Source organism: Cyanistes caeruleus, chromosome 7, assembly GCF_971803275.1.
Source record: "Cyanistes caeruleus chromosome 7, bCyaCae1.hap1.1, whole genome shotgun sequence".
In the NCBI taxonomy this organism is placed as follows: Eukaryota; Metazoa; Chordata; class Aves; order Passeriformes; family Paridae; genus Cyanistes; species Cyanistes caeruleus.
This window is the reverse complement of record NC_141707.1, coordinates 29,264,431-29,278,385: the sequence shown is the minus strand read 5'-3', so window position 1 is coordinate 29,278,385 and position 13,955 is coordinate 29,264,431. Positions and strand designations below refer to the sequence as shown.

General features: G+C 36.2%; 1 protein-coding gene across 45 annotated transcripts in view; it reads right to left on the bottom strand.

Annotated features, from left to right (window-relative positions):
* PTPN4 (protein tyrosine phosphatase non-receptor type 4) overlaps nucleotides 1–13,955 on the bottom strand; it is a 167,030-nt gene that overhangs the window by 25,146 nt on the left and 127,929 nt on the right. For all 45 annotated transcript variants that reach the window (XR_015289219.1, XR_015289225.1, XR_002866004.2 and 42 more), the window contains 2 exons: nucleotides 9,460–9,632; nucleotides 5,669–5,737 (listed from right to left, as the gene is read on the bottom strand). Coding sequence is in view for 37 of the 45 variants with exons in the window: in XM_086897642.1 (XP_086753768.1) it covers nucleotides 5,669–5,737; nucleotides 9,460–9,632 (242 nt within the window). In the remaining 8 variants the exon portion in view is untranslated. The remainder of the gene's footprint in view (nucleotides 1–5,668; nucleotides 5,738–9,459; nucleotides 9,633–13,955) is intronic.

The following is a 13,955-nucleotide window of genomic DNA, read 5'->3' as shown; positions in this document are numbered from 1 at the left end:
GGATAGTTCAGTCATCCTACAACTAAACATACCCAGACTTTCATAGTTTGTTGTTTTCAACTGAATATTCTTCAGCTAACAATAAAAATACTTTCAAACAAACAATCTGTACATGTCTTGTATATTTTGTGTTACTGGGTTTTTACTTCTACTGCTTTGATGGTGCTACACAGTTCAGATTTCTCCTCGAACATTACCCAAACCCTCTCTACTTCCAGTGATATTTCAATCTTTTGTGACATGATAATTTAATTTCTATTTGCCTCCATATTCTATCATTAAATTCTCCAGCTTTACACAATGTGGTGACAACATATTATTGTATGAGTAGCACAGCTCCATACACTCACATAAAAAAATATTTTCTGCTTTCACTGTCCTTGTGACACATGGTAACTGTTCTTTATCATCATCATTATTGCTGGTTTACTGAAAGAGCAACTCCAGAAAGAAGGAACTTCAAGAAATTAAGGAATTACCCACACACAAACTACATCCTCTGAAAATGAGAAACTTGGTTACAAATGCATTTTTGCTTCTCAGAGAACATAAAACTCAGTGCAAGTCACCACCTTAACACTATCCAAAAAGTCAACAACAAAAACCAACCAAATATTATATTGAATAAGTTTCACATACAGAAATGAGTAAGATGTCAACATCGTTTGATACTGGTGGAGTGGTGGCATGTTTGCAGAGGGTTTATTTTTATTTTTACCCCACTAAGCAGTTCTAAACACGTATTGCATTCTGCTTTGTTGCTCTAAAGTCTTACTGAGTAACAGCTGACAAATTTCAGACAGTTAAACCAGATGGGCTTTTCCAAATAATACTGTTTCAGGTGTTATTCCACCTGGGGGGAAAATCTAATAGTATATTGATATTTGAAAAGAGGGAAAATATCAATTAATTCCTCAGGAGAAGCACATCCAGTTTCCTAGCATGCTTCACCAGATTTAAAGAATATTAATTTAATTTGAAAAATAATTAGTTTGTTGTCAGATCAATGAAACCAAAATTCCAATTCCTGTAATCTGCTTTAAATGTGAGCAACTCAAACCACCTGGGCATCTTTCTTCACAAACATGTAAATGTGAGCAGTCCTGAACAAGTAAAATAATATGAAACTGAAATAGCAGAACTGAAATCCATGTCTAACTTTAGCCTTTTGTTATTCTTGTATTCATCAGGGCCCTGATGAGCTGGACCCTGCTGACACCCAATCATCTATTTGCAGCCAGCAGATGAGCACTAAGAGCCAGCTCTGCCAAGAGGTGAATTCTACTACTAATGGAAGAACAGTCTGAGGGGAAAATGCAGACCAACATAACATAACCAATGCTGAATTAGGTAAATACAGGACTGCAGATACAGTATTTGCTGACAGACATGTAAAGGCAACTTCTAAACCTCATTTACCTTCAGTGGAGAAGCAACAAATGGAACGTAGGACAGTTGGAGGGGGGGGACTTTATTTAACATGCAACAGTAGAAGTGCACCATCCTTGCCTATGTGAGACTAGATAAATTACAGAGAGACACAGAAGCATATAGAGTGGGGGAAAAATATCCAAGTTTTTCCAAAAAATTACATTTTGACTGCTTCAAAAACCCCCTCTGCTTTGTATCTTAAGTCACAGTCTGTAACTGTGTTTATGTAAACTTCCTCAAGCTATACAACAAAGGAATTTAACTCTAAAATGAGCAAAGCATCACCTTCTTCCCTATGAAAACATCCAATGTCAAGAAAACACTCACCTTTTACTGTGGATAGGGTCTGATCTTTCAGAAGTAGTACCTTATCACCATGATAAACAGCTGCAGTGTTTATCACCAAAGCTTCGTCTCAATTATTTTATTAACAGCTCTAACCTCAGAGTCCCCACCCACTCATGTTTGTTGCTCCAATTTCCTGTCTTTGCAGAAATTTCAAAGAAAAAATTACCACATTGCAGAACTGAACTTCTTAGTGCTGTGGCTTTTTGATTTTAGTTCTCCTGTCAACACTTCTAAATCTAACAATAAGTTATTTTATTTAATTAACATTTAAGATTTCTTGTGAAATTTGTCCTGTGTCTCTGGCTTCTAACAATATTAAAATAATTTTCTCATGGCAGAGTGCAGCTGAGGAGATGGCAAAGGGAACTAAGATGGTTAAAACTTTGAAATTTTGAGATTCTAAATTCTACCTCTGTCTGCTCAGCCTGGATACTTCTGTTGCACACACCACAGAACACTGACAGTTAACAAAATAAGTGATTTTCAGATTTGATTTTGGTGGACCTGCAGAGACATTCCTTAGAAAACTGGAAGCACTCCCATCTATTTGAGTAGCAACAGAAACTGAAAACTTTACCTGCCCCCAAGTCTTATAAGCTGCAATGTTACAGCAAATACAAAAAAAACTCCACCCAAACACCTAAAACTGTGTAGCAGGGCTGAAATTACATAATGCAACTAAAAAAATCCCCATAACATTGTCTTAGCTCAGCTACAGTACAGAAGTTCTGTCTTTGAAGACAGAATTTGTTTGGCATTCCACAGCTGAAGGGCTAAAATCTTGCAGAAGCTGGGAAAGAACAAGTGTTGTTTGGGACTACAGCTGGAATTTAAAAAGTAGTTTCTGTCCCAAAAAGAAACATAACCTGAAGCCACAGCCTTGCTTTGTATTTTGATAAGGAGTACAGGGAATGCATTTCTCAGCAAAACTGACAAATACTGCTGCAGACCAAGAGATTTAAACTACACACAAATCTGCAATGTACATCACACAAATGACATAGCCAATTTAAAACACCTAAGAAATTATTTAATTGACCTGATTAATTGCAGTTGAAGCAAGATTGGATTTTTGGAAACAGAAGCTGCATTTTAATGATAGGGAGTTTGCAGATACAAATGACTGACACCCACTCATTCAGACTCCATTCTCTCAGCCCCTGTGCACACCAGAACTGAATAGCCCTAAAATATTTTGCAAGGACTCTAAGAGAGTGCCCTTTAAACGTTCTCTCAATTCATGACTTGATTGAACCTTTTTTAGTCTTATTATATACTTTATTAAGTTTCTGGGAATTCTTATGGGGTTTCGTGAATTGTGAATATCCTACAATAAGCGAGGCCAAGTGAACAGCTGTAATGAAAATGATAAAAACACCACCAAACAAAAAACAAAAACAAACAAAAAACCCCAAGACCTAAACAACTACAGCAACAGCCTTCAGAATGCTGAACTTAATGCTGCATGAAGAATGCATGCAATTTATTATAGAATATACCCTTCACAGTAATAATTCCATTTTTAAAGATTAAATGTAAATGTTTTTATGATTTGGAAAAAAGAAATCCTTCAGCTAATTTTAAAGTAAAATCCTGAGAACAAACAGCTAAGCCTGCTTCCTGTAGGCTGAAATTGTTTTTTTATTTAAATGGCTGTTAAAAAATTTTATTTCCCTGTCTCATTCTCTGCACCCACGTTCTACACAGCATGCAAAGTCCAGACCAGCTGGTCATTACTTGTGACAATCAGCAATTCCCAACTTAGAATAAACATATCACTCAAGCAACAATTCAGTGTGATTCTCTGTGCTCATTTTCTTACCATGAAATGATTCAGAGGTTTGCTTAGACAATATTAGTTCAAATAAAGTAGTTTCTAATTAGATATTGTTAAGAAATCCAAGAGCAAATCTGGATAACTGTACAAAAAAACCCACCAAAACCAATTTTTAAACTGATTTTGAATAAATCTTCCTATGTAATAATAATTAAGGCAACAGCAATTATTTAAATTTATGTGCCTACCTAATTCTCAAAAAAGACCTTGAAAAGCAACCAAAAGAAGCCCACTGCCTGAAAGCTGAAAAAGCTGTTGAGCACCACCATGACTTTGCCTAATAAAGACACGTCATAAAAGAGAAAGGCAGGTTCCAGAAATAGAACACATATTACACCTGGAAAATCTTAGAAAACAAAATTTATCCTCTGTATGAATACAGAAGTGCTGACTCAGTACACCGAATGTACTTGAAATATAACATTTACTTGAAATATAAATGTTTAGAAGACAAAGAATTAATGTTCTTAGATTAAGTTTCTCAAACAGAATTGTGTTCTAGAAATATCTTCTGTTTCAAGCTTTTTTCACTCTTGAAAATACTTAAGCTCTTTAAAACTGAAAACACATTAACTGCACACTGTCATGAGAAAGACAAGCAGCTGATTTGTTAAAAGCCTTTTGAGATGCATTTGTTAAAATACACCATTATTTCTTTTCACTGATATAAACATATATGCCTCAGACATCAGTCATCAACATTTCTTAGAAACAAAGTATGTGGATAAATGCTCTATTTCTTAATACAAAAGCAACAGTGGAAAATAAAATTCCTGAAGATGGAAGAGCCAAGCATTTTATTAACTAAAAAAAAGCAAAGATGAAAATAAGATCAGTTCCAGCCACAGCGTTCGATTTTATCAACTTCATTGATTTTATCCAACTATATATTATAAATTGGAAGCGACCCCCAGCAGCACTTGCTGGGTTTTGCTGCAAAGAGAAGAGTGCCATCTGCTGCATAAGAGTTTCTGAAATGATAAAAATACTCCTCAATGTCCTCCACTCTCCTAACTTGTGGGGAATTGCCAAGTTCAAAGTGCAACAAGAAAAATAGTTTTGAACTGATTCATAGCTGTCATTTAGTGAAGTAAATGACACCTATTAGAGTATTGAGTCTCCTGAGTACTAAAAAAAGTTGATCCAAGTACAAATCTAAATTCACATTCTCAAAATAAATTGAGTAAAAAAAGACTTACATGGAAAAAAAATGGTTTTATAATATCTACTTGTTCAACTAACATATTACAGCATTTCTGCCCCTCAAACCTAATACAGAACTGTCTATCTATGGTGGGCTGAACTAAAACCCAAATTATATTCTAATGTACAGGGGGAAAGAAGGTATGGAGACAGGGAAGGAAATCAAGACAAAATTCACCAATGCTCTTAAAAGTGTCTACAGGCACTTGGAAAGGTTGCTAGACTTACTATGAGAAGTCTGCAAGCATCAATTTAAACTCTGGAGTTCTCTAAGGGGCAAAAAGGCACCTTGAATCTCAGTAAAAGCAGAAGCATAAAAAGGGACAGAGCTGCCCCCTCCCCACAAGGATTCTATTAATGATCAGGGCAAACTGCCAGGTGGATATACCAGCTGTTTTACTTTGGAAAACAGCATCATAATTTTGGAAGGAATTACTAAATTTATGTCTTGACTCTTTCATTGTGATCACTAAACTCCTCAGGAGCCTGGAATACAATTAAGTAATATATTCTTGATTAGTCAATTACTCTGTGACCAAATACCTTCAAGAAGCAGAGCACTTTTCATAGCAAAATGCCTCACAGAGACTACAGTGATAAAGCTGCTCTCACAAGACTCACTGTACTTATTCTAAAGGAAATACATGTTTACAATTGCAGGTTATTATATTAAAATACCCATTAACTCAGTATTTTAATGGAGTATTTTAGCAGCAGGAGACCATTCTTTGTAATAAAAACAGCACAAAGAGGGCTAATACATGTAACAACAAACTATGTAGACTGAAGGCTATTCTGAGTTTTGAAAATATATAAAGGGGGAAATATTACAGAATGTGAATTACTTACCTTGCAAATACCCTGTCTTTATTTGCTCTTTCTTTACCATACTGCACAGATTGGACCTCTGTTCTCCCACTGGAAAGCAAAAAAAAAAAATCAAACTGCTAAATCTGACATGATTAAATAACGATTTCTTGTTTTAAATGGAACAATCTTGAGAAAATTCCTAAATTCTGTTTTCAGTCATGCTCAAGCAATTGCCCTAGCTACAGTACAGCATAACCTTAGCATTTGGTAGAAATGTAGGTTTTCTTTCCAAATAATTTTATATGTAACAAAAGCTTTCCCTTCTGCTTGCTTTTTTTATCCAAAGCAATAAGAAAGCTCTTCTTGGATCTCTGGGTAACACCTAACACTTAATAATATTTCCTGTTACAGACACTGTCTATAACAGTGTCTCTTCCATACTCTTCCTAATCTATTCCCTGAATTGCTAATAACATAGTTTCTACTTAGTTTAGCAAAATAACACAAAAAAATTACATGATAAGCACATCAGGATTGTATTCTTTTATGCAACTTGTCAAAACTAAGTTTAGATCTTGAACTTGCTGACTTCTCATGTAAGACCAGATGTCTTGTGTCAAATCAAAGATTCTTTATAATATTCCATAATTTCTCTTCTAGAAAAAAATTACAGTTTTTAAGTATCTATCAGCACTTAAAAATTGGTGACAAGATACCAGTAACACTCGTTCTTGTAGCCACTTCCCCATTAATAACTTCAGAACAAGCATGGAGTCTCTTACACTACAAAGCCAAATAATCAGCTACTTCCATGTTCATATTACAGAACTACTGGATGTGTGAAGACCTGAGAAATGGGTCAGCTGGAATCTTATGAAATTCAATGAAGGAAAATGCAAAGACTTGCAACTGAGGAGGAATAACCCCATGAATGGGCTGTGTGTCAACTGGCTGGAGAGCAGTTTTGCCCAGCACAGGTGAGAGCACATCTGGACTGCCTGGTGGAGTTCCAGAGCTCTGCAAGTCTAGCAAAGGGCCACAAAAACAACTAAGGGTTGGCAGCATCTGATGGATGGGGAAAGGCTGAGAGAGCTGGGACTTTAGCCTCAGGAACAGAAGGCTCAGAAGGATCAAATGCCAGAAAGGGAAAGTAAAAAAATACAACCAGACATTTCTTAATAGAGCCCAGAAACAAGACAAGAGGCAATCAGCACAAACAGAAATATGAGGTATCTTAATCAGGGCAGGTGGCAAGGACAGGGCTACAAAACAACAGCCTCATCACTCACCAAAACAAAACAAAGCTTTTACTTTGAAGATAGTTTAGCACTGAACCAGGTTGCTCAGAGATGGAGCAGTCTTCCTCCTTGAGGACATTCAAAACTTGGCTGGATACTCTCCTAGGCAACATGCTACAGGGGACCCTGTTAGAGCAGGGTACTGGATTCAGCAGTGTTCAGAACTGCCCTCCAATCTCTGCATGCTGCAATTCCAGGAAATTTCTCTTTCCAAACCTTCTGCCAGCTAAATAGATGGGGTTACAAATTTTTAACTTCAACAAGCAGTAAGCTGGCTGTATTTGTCTCCATTCCTTTCCAATAACTCTGTCATTGTATTTGTCCTTCTATAACTTCTATTAATAACTGATTTAAGGTTTTCAGAGAATTGATGTTCCTGCTCTTCTTTCTGTGTAATTTATATTGCATTTTTTGGACATTGAGCTTGATCTATCATTTTATTGTCTACTCACCCCTCATTGTGCAATACCACCAAAACTTTCTACTGTTGACTTCAGATTTTACTAGAAGACTTTGTATCACTTCAGTGGTAATTTCCTCCCTCGTGAAGAGCCTACTTGTTTGCCATCTGGTTAAAAGAAACGCTAATACACAGTAAAACACTTCCATGTTTTTTCATGAGCATTTGGTGAGGAATACTACAAGAACTACTTTGAAAAATCCAATGACAGTCTAAAGAAGTCATCTTTGCATCCCTCTCGGAAGCTTTAAAAAAAACAACCTCCAAAAACCTCCAAAAACCAAACTCGCTTTAACATTTGATGCATAGAAGTATTTTAGACCAATGGAAATAGCTTATGTAACAATTTAATTGTTGAACAATTTCATGTCCCGAATTTCTTTCAGAAGTGGAGATAATTCTGTTTAAACCCGTCAGTTCTGTATTTTGCTGATTACTTTTGATCATACAAATGTTGGCTGGAAGTCTCTAGTCCAGTCTCTTGCTAAGACTAGGTCACCTCTGGCCAGGGCTTTGTCTATGTGACTTTTGAAAGTCTCCACTAAGAGGAGCCACAGCCAGTCCACGTAACTTGTTCTGGCAACACAGTTCTAAAAAAATCCAGATACTTTCCTTCATGTCCACCTTGACAGAAGGAAATTCAAGATCTTCAAGAATCTTCAAGGTGAAATCTCACCTGCCTGCTACCAGCACCTTTGGGTCCATCAGTACTGACATTACCCTTGAAGTAGCCTCAGGATTGCTACTGAATTCCCCTTTAGCTTCCTCTTCATCAGATTAAAGAAGCCTAGAGCCCTCAACCTCTCTCTGCGTGCCATGTTACTCCTGTTAACGCTGCCTCTCAACAAGCTCTCAAACTACTTGCAGAAATTCCAGCCTTTTGGCTGTTTCAGCAGCTATAATGACCTTCTTCATTTTTATGCAGTTTCCCTTTTCATCTTATGTTAACTTAAGTTGGATGTCATCATCAAAGAGCTATTCTTAATAGTAACCACAATGATTCAGATTCAAAATCCTTACAGAAATTAAAAAGCTCCCTGAAATTCTCTACTGCAACATTGAGTCAAGTCTCAAATACTGTTCAGTTTCACAGAGTGCCGTTTCTCAATTGGGTACTGTGAATGCTGGTCAAAAAACAGATGCTATAAACGGTTAGCCACTGAATTACTTTCCTTTTTATACATTTATGCAATTCACAAGTGTGACAGAAATAGCCTGTTATTGTGTTTTCTAGCTTTTCATCATGTCCCTTTGTACGTCACAGACACTAATGCCATTCTAGATGGATGATTAGTAGTAGCTCTGTTATTCTCTGTTTCAGGCACAATTTAAACCACTGGCATTCTGCATTACTTGCAGAGACAGTTAATTCAGTCACTGAAAAAAGATTTTTTTTTTTTTTAAATAAAAAATATAAACCAGCAAAACCCAGCACCACCCACTCCAGCATTACAGGAATTATAGTTATTGCACAGTCATTCTGTGCATCTCCAAATTTCTTGCCTATTATTGTAAGTTCATCCTTCAAGGTTATAGATTTAATTTCCTCCTCATTTTCTAAAGTTCTGGTTTTGATACAAAACATGTATGTCCTTTGTTTTCACCTAATTCCTATTTGCATACATGTAGGTAAGTGGGCTTTACATGTACAAGCTTCTTTCCAGCAATTTGTATTTGGTATTTATTTAGGTCTGTTTTGTTGCTGTTGCTGCATGCAGCATCTGAGACTCAATAGTTTTCAAAAACACCAGGTCAAAGACTCTGAGGTTTTGAGACAACATTTTGAAGATAAACATAACCTAGCAGGAGAACAGACCAAAAAATGCAGCTTGGGAGACAATCTCAGAGCACCAGTGCAGTAACAACTACTAAAATTAATATGATTGTCTTTTCCAGCTATCTTAAAAAAATTAGAGATATTTGAAACTTAGGCCAACAGGGAAGGGGAACAGTAGCAGGATTCAAAACCTACTTGAACTGCATTTTAATATAGAGCCTAGATAATTCCCTGTTTATTGATGAGCTGCCTACTCACTCATATTCTTTCCCATATATTTCAAATCAGCACTTACCAGTACCGGAACTTGGAACCCAAAGTGAAATAATGTGCAAAAAAGTTCTTCTGAGGTGGGAGTGGTCTGTCCAAACGGAAGAATGTGTGATGCTCAACACAAGCTTTCCACAAATTCTTACATGCTCGGTAATTCACCATATTGAATCCCAGTAATGTTTCTCTAGATTCATGCTAAAAAATGAGGAAAACGTATTTCAGATAAGAGTTATTCAAAGTTATTTTTGAAACTAAGATTAATATTGTTGGCATTGTTTTTTTTTTTAAATCAGGCTTTTTGAAGTGGTACTCTAATTTTCTATTAACTTCATGTACAACAAACTCTTTTAAAATACCTTTACAAGTTTTTTAAAGATTTTTTTTGTTCCTCTGGGTTGTTTTTTTGTTTTTTTTTTTAAAGAGCCTGCTCAAAGGTTAACAGTCTGTTTAATTATACAGAAACAAGTCTAAAAAGTATGACCCAAACTACATGAAAAGAATTCCATGATTTGGGAGCTCAAAGACAATGTGCCTCTCTGTTCAAAACTACAATTAGGGTGAGGAATTGTTGTGCACTTGTGGTAGTTGGAGATTGGGAACAGGTATTGATCTCAACAGCAACTGACAGTTCCTACTTTTAAATGATTCATTAGATTCCTGGGAAATGCAAGAAGCAAAATGGCAAAGCAAGCTAAGCTATTCTGCCTATTGAGAGAACCTGATAACAACCTCTGTAGGTCCCAAAGTGTCAGCAGCATTCTTCTTTCTCTTCACAGTACTAAGTTCTCCCCAACATTTTGCACACCTTAACTGATTTCACTTAGTAGTAAAGTCTTTTTCCAAGTTAAGCTACTGTTGGTCTGCTCATATTCAGATCTGCTGAGAAACCAAGCTAGAGAGACCTGCAATTCTTTCCCAGTGTTGTATTCAGGAATGACAGTATTTTCAGCCACAGGACAAATTCAGGGGAAAATAAAGTGGATTTAAACAGCAAATTCTAAGTCTTTATTGATGAAATTTAAGAAATTATATCCAAGAAATTAAATCCTTATATTTTAATTCAATTACAAAGATTACTTATATCTCTGTTTTAATTTCGAAGTGCTGCCAACTGTTCCCCATATTTTCTAGACATGTGAACAGAACCATTTAAAAATAAAAAATCAGAAACAAGATAACAGAAATTAAGTCCATTACCTATGCAGTTATAAAAGGCTTTATCAACAATATAAAAGTCAAACAATATAAACGAGGTAGATTACTATTCTGTAAGAGAGCAACTACATGTAATTATGGACTGCCTTCATCTGGATGCAGTAAATGATGAAACAGCTAAGATTTTAGATTCTAACAACAAGTAATCATGATGTAGCAAATTTTCATGTTCTGTCAACCTTTTAAACAGTTGGAAAAGAAAATTTGAGAAGTTATATGAGGTGGTGATCATACATTTTAATGTCAGTCAAAGTATTATAATTATGGTTTGTGGAAAAAAATATAACCTGCTGTTTCCCCTAGTTTGTATTCCAGAAAACTGATCTGAATCTCATGCCACCATCTGATCAGCAGATCAGACAAGAAGCATGAAGGAGGAGCTGGTATGGCAGCATGAGAAGGAGCTGCAGCAAGATCAACTTAATTGTAATGCGAGACAGCACTTTCACAGGAACTTGGTGTGCTTGAGCTTTAAAGGTACCTTAACAATAGTTCTATTCATAGCTTTTAAAGCTTTCATTGCAGTGCAGGGAGAACTCATTCTCGAACCCTACCCTTCATCTCAATTACAGCTAGGGAATATTGTTTAAGGTAAAGAATAATATATGATATTGGCTAAGTACACTCATTCCTTCCCTATTCACCCTTGAAGGTTCTGTAATATTCTAATGTAACTTGGGCATTTGAAATTCATCTTAGCTGATGATTCTGGGGTGCAAGATCTGGTTCTATGGCTAGATTTAAAATAAGGTTGCTTCTGTATTCCTTGGAAACAGCAGCCTTGAATCAATGTGGGCTCAGCACATAGACCCCAAACTAACATTTGTAATATCCAGAGTACTTCAGCTGAAAGCACATAAGGTAACAGGACATATAACAGTTATACTGCAGCCCTGCAGCCCACAGAATGCCTTTACATCACAAGGCTCCAGCAAGATGCAGAACGCTCTATGGTCTGATAACGACATGCAGGCATTTCAGGGGGTTATGTCTGTTGAGATCAGTGTTAGAAGATTACCTCAGAGAGTCACAGCAGGATTCTGCTGAAAAATTATTATCTTACTTATTTTGTCAGTAGTTTTTATTAAACAGGGGAAAACAGTCTGCTTGCTACAGACAGGAAGAGTGAAGGAGCTGAGATGCAATACTGGTAATGAAGCTCTGGGCCCCAGCACAAAACTACAGTAAGACAAACAGAAGTAGGGTATAGTCAAGTCCAAGTCATCTTTGTGATTCCTATTATTAAAAATGTAAACCCAACAAAAAAATCAGACTGGATATTGGTGCTCACACAGAACAGCTCAGTACTTGAATAAGCACCTTGAGTGGGGCCATTCATTCATACCCACCTTTGCCTGCCTTGAAACAGTGACTCCAAAGCAGATCTCTTGCTGCTCAGGAAAGAAACTGGGTTGAAAAACTTACTCTCTAATGAGACCTTTTTTACTTTGGCTAAACAAGGAAAAGCCCCAGAAAAATAAGCACAAACTCCCTACCCCATCTCAGAGAGAGAAGAAGACTTGTGCTTTACAATGGCAGATGCTCCCCATACTCAACATCTTCCAGAAACAGTGAGCAAAAGTCCTGTGAAAGCTTAAATGCAGCACAGATACTTCTGCCAGCAGTGTTTGCTCTTCACAAAAAAAAGGCAACACACAAACTTTGATAGGATTAGGCAGCAATCAAGTAGGCATTTAATGAATGCCAGTGCCACTTAAGAACAAGTATGCACTTGGGCAGATAAGCCTATGCCTCACCTTGTGATTTTAGACCAAGCTCTTTCTAAAAGTCTGTCAAAAAAAGTCAGGTAAAATTCAAAGCACAGACTTCAGATACATAATCAATAATAAAAAAATAAAATCAATTATTTTGGTCACTCACTGAAACCAGGTTTCCATTATGCCCAGAAACCTATCATATTGTTTAGTTCCAGACTCAAGTAACTTTTCAATGGAGATCTGGCCTCTAAAAGAGCAGGAGAAAATTTTGAAGAGTTTCTTTGGCTGTCGAAGAATCAAGATCACAAAAACATGCTGGATGGCATTAAAACAGCTTCAACACATGTAAGTGAAGCAGCATACAGAGCGGGCACAACAATATAAGGTACAGTGGGAAAACCTGAAGTAATGGCTCAGGGGACTTCTAATGTTGGATTAAAAAGTTCTACATAAAACATACTTTTCCTCATTTAAAAAAAAAAAAAAAATCTACTCCAGTGGATATATGTTCCAGCCATATGATTGTCAGAATACTACACCAGCTTCCACTCAAGATTGCATTATACTACTACTGGAAAATGACTGTGACATTCAACTGCTTCATCTTACTTTATTTAAGTGATTTATTTAAACAAAGATATAATCTAATGAAAGTAGGCAAATAATTCTTTACTTATGTTGATGCCTTTAAGCTATGCCAAGTCAGTGAATAAATTTAATAGGCGATTATGAGATAAGGCACTTGCACTTTTGAGGACAGTTGCAATTAAAAGCTCTCAACACTTATTAGCAGTATTTGAAAAATATCTTTTTAGGATTATATAAATGTGTATGTAGCCCAGTTGGGAAAAAATAAAACCAGTGGAAAATTCCTTTCCCAAGTCCGCTAACTTAATATTCTACAGCATCTCAGCTTTGCATTCAAATAAATGTGGTTTCTCAGATGTACAATTTGTTATATATTTACACACCCTTTTGAAACACATCATCAGCATACCATGAATGTATTTCCCCTGCCATATTGTAAATAGGTGATTTAAAACATGCACTCAAAGCACTAGACCAGAGATATTTTACATACCAAATGTGCAATCACTGAGTCACTTCACCTAGTTTCTGCTGCCTAAAGAGAGTCATTTAGGCTCCCTTTATTGTTAATGGGAACAAAAACAAAAGCAAAAGGAAGAATATATCACCAGAGAGCAACTTAATCCATCCTAAAATGTACTTCCTGCTCATGCAAGATGTTTCAGCCTTTGCACGTATGTATGTGATTATTACAGAGGAAGTCTAATGATGAACTGTGGTGAGCCAAGTATCATGAAACAGAAAATATGTTCTTTTAACCTAACTTTAACTGAATATAGGTGGGATGAATCTTATCCTACAAATCTAGTCAGGGAAAGTAACTCTGGAAACAATAATTTTAATATTAGCTGTGATTAAGAAATTAGTTTAAGTATGATTTCTTTGGAAGCCAAATTTGAGCTTTGATCTTAAGATATTCATGACTTGGAACGAATGAAAATTAAGTTCTTGCCACCAGTTTTCATCTGATACACAGAGTTTAAAGAAAAACACTACA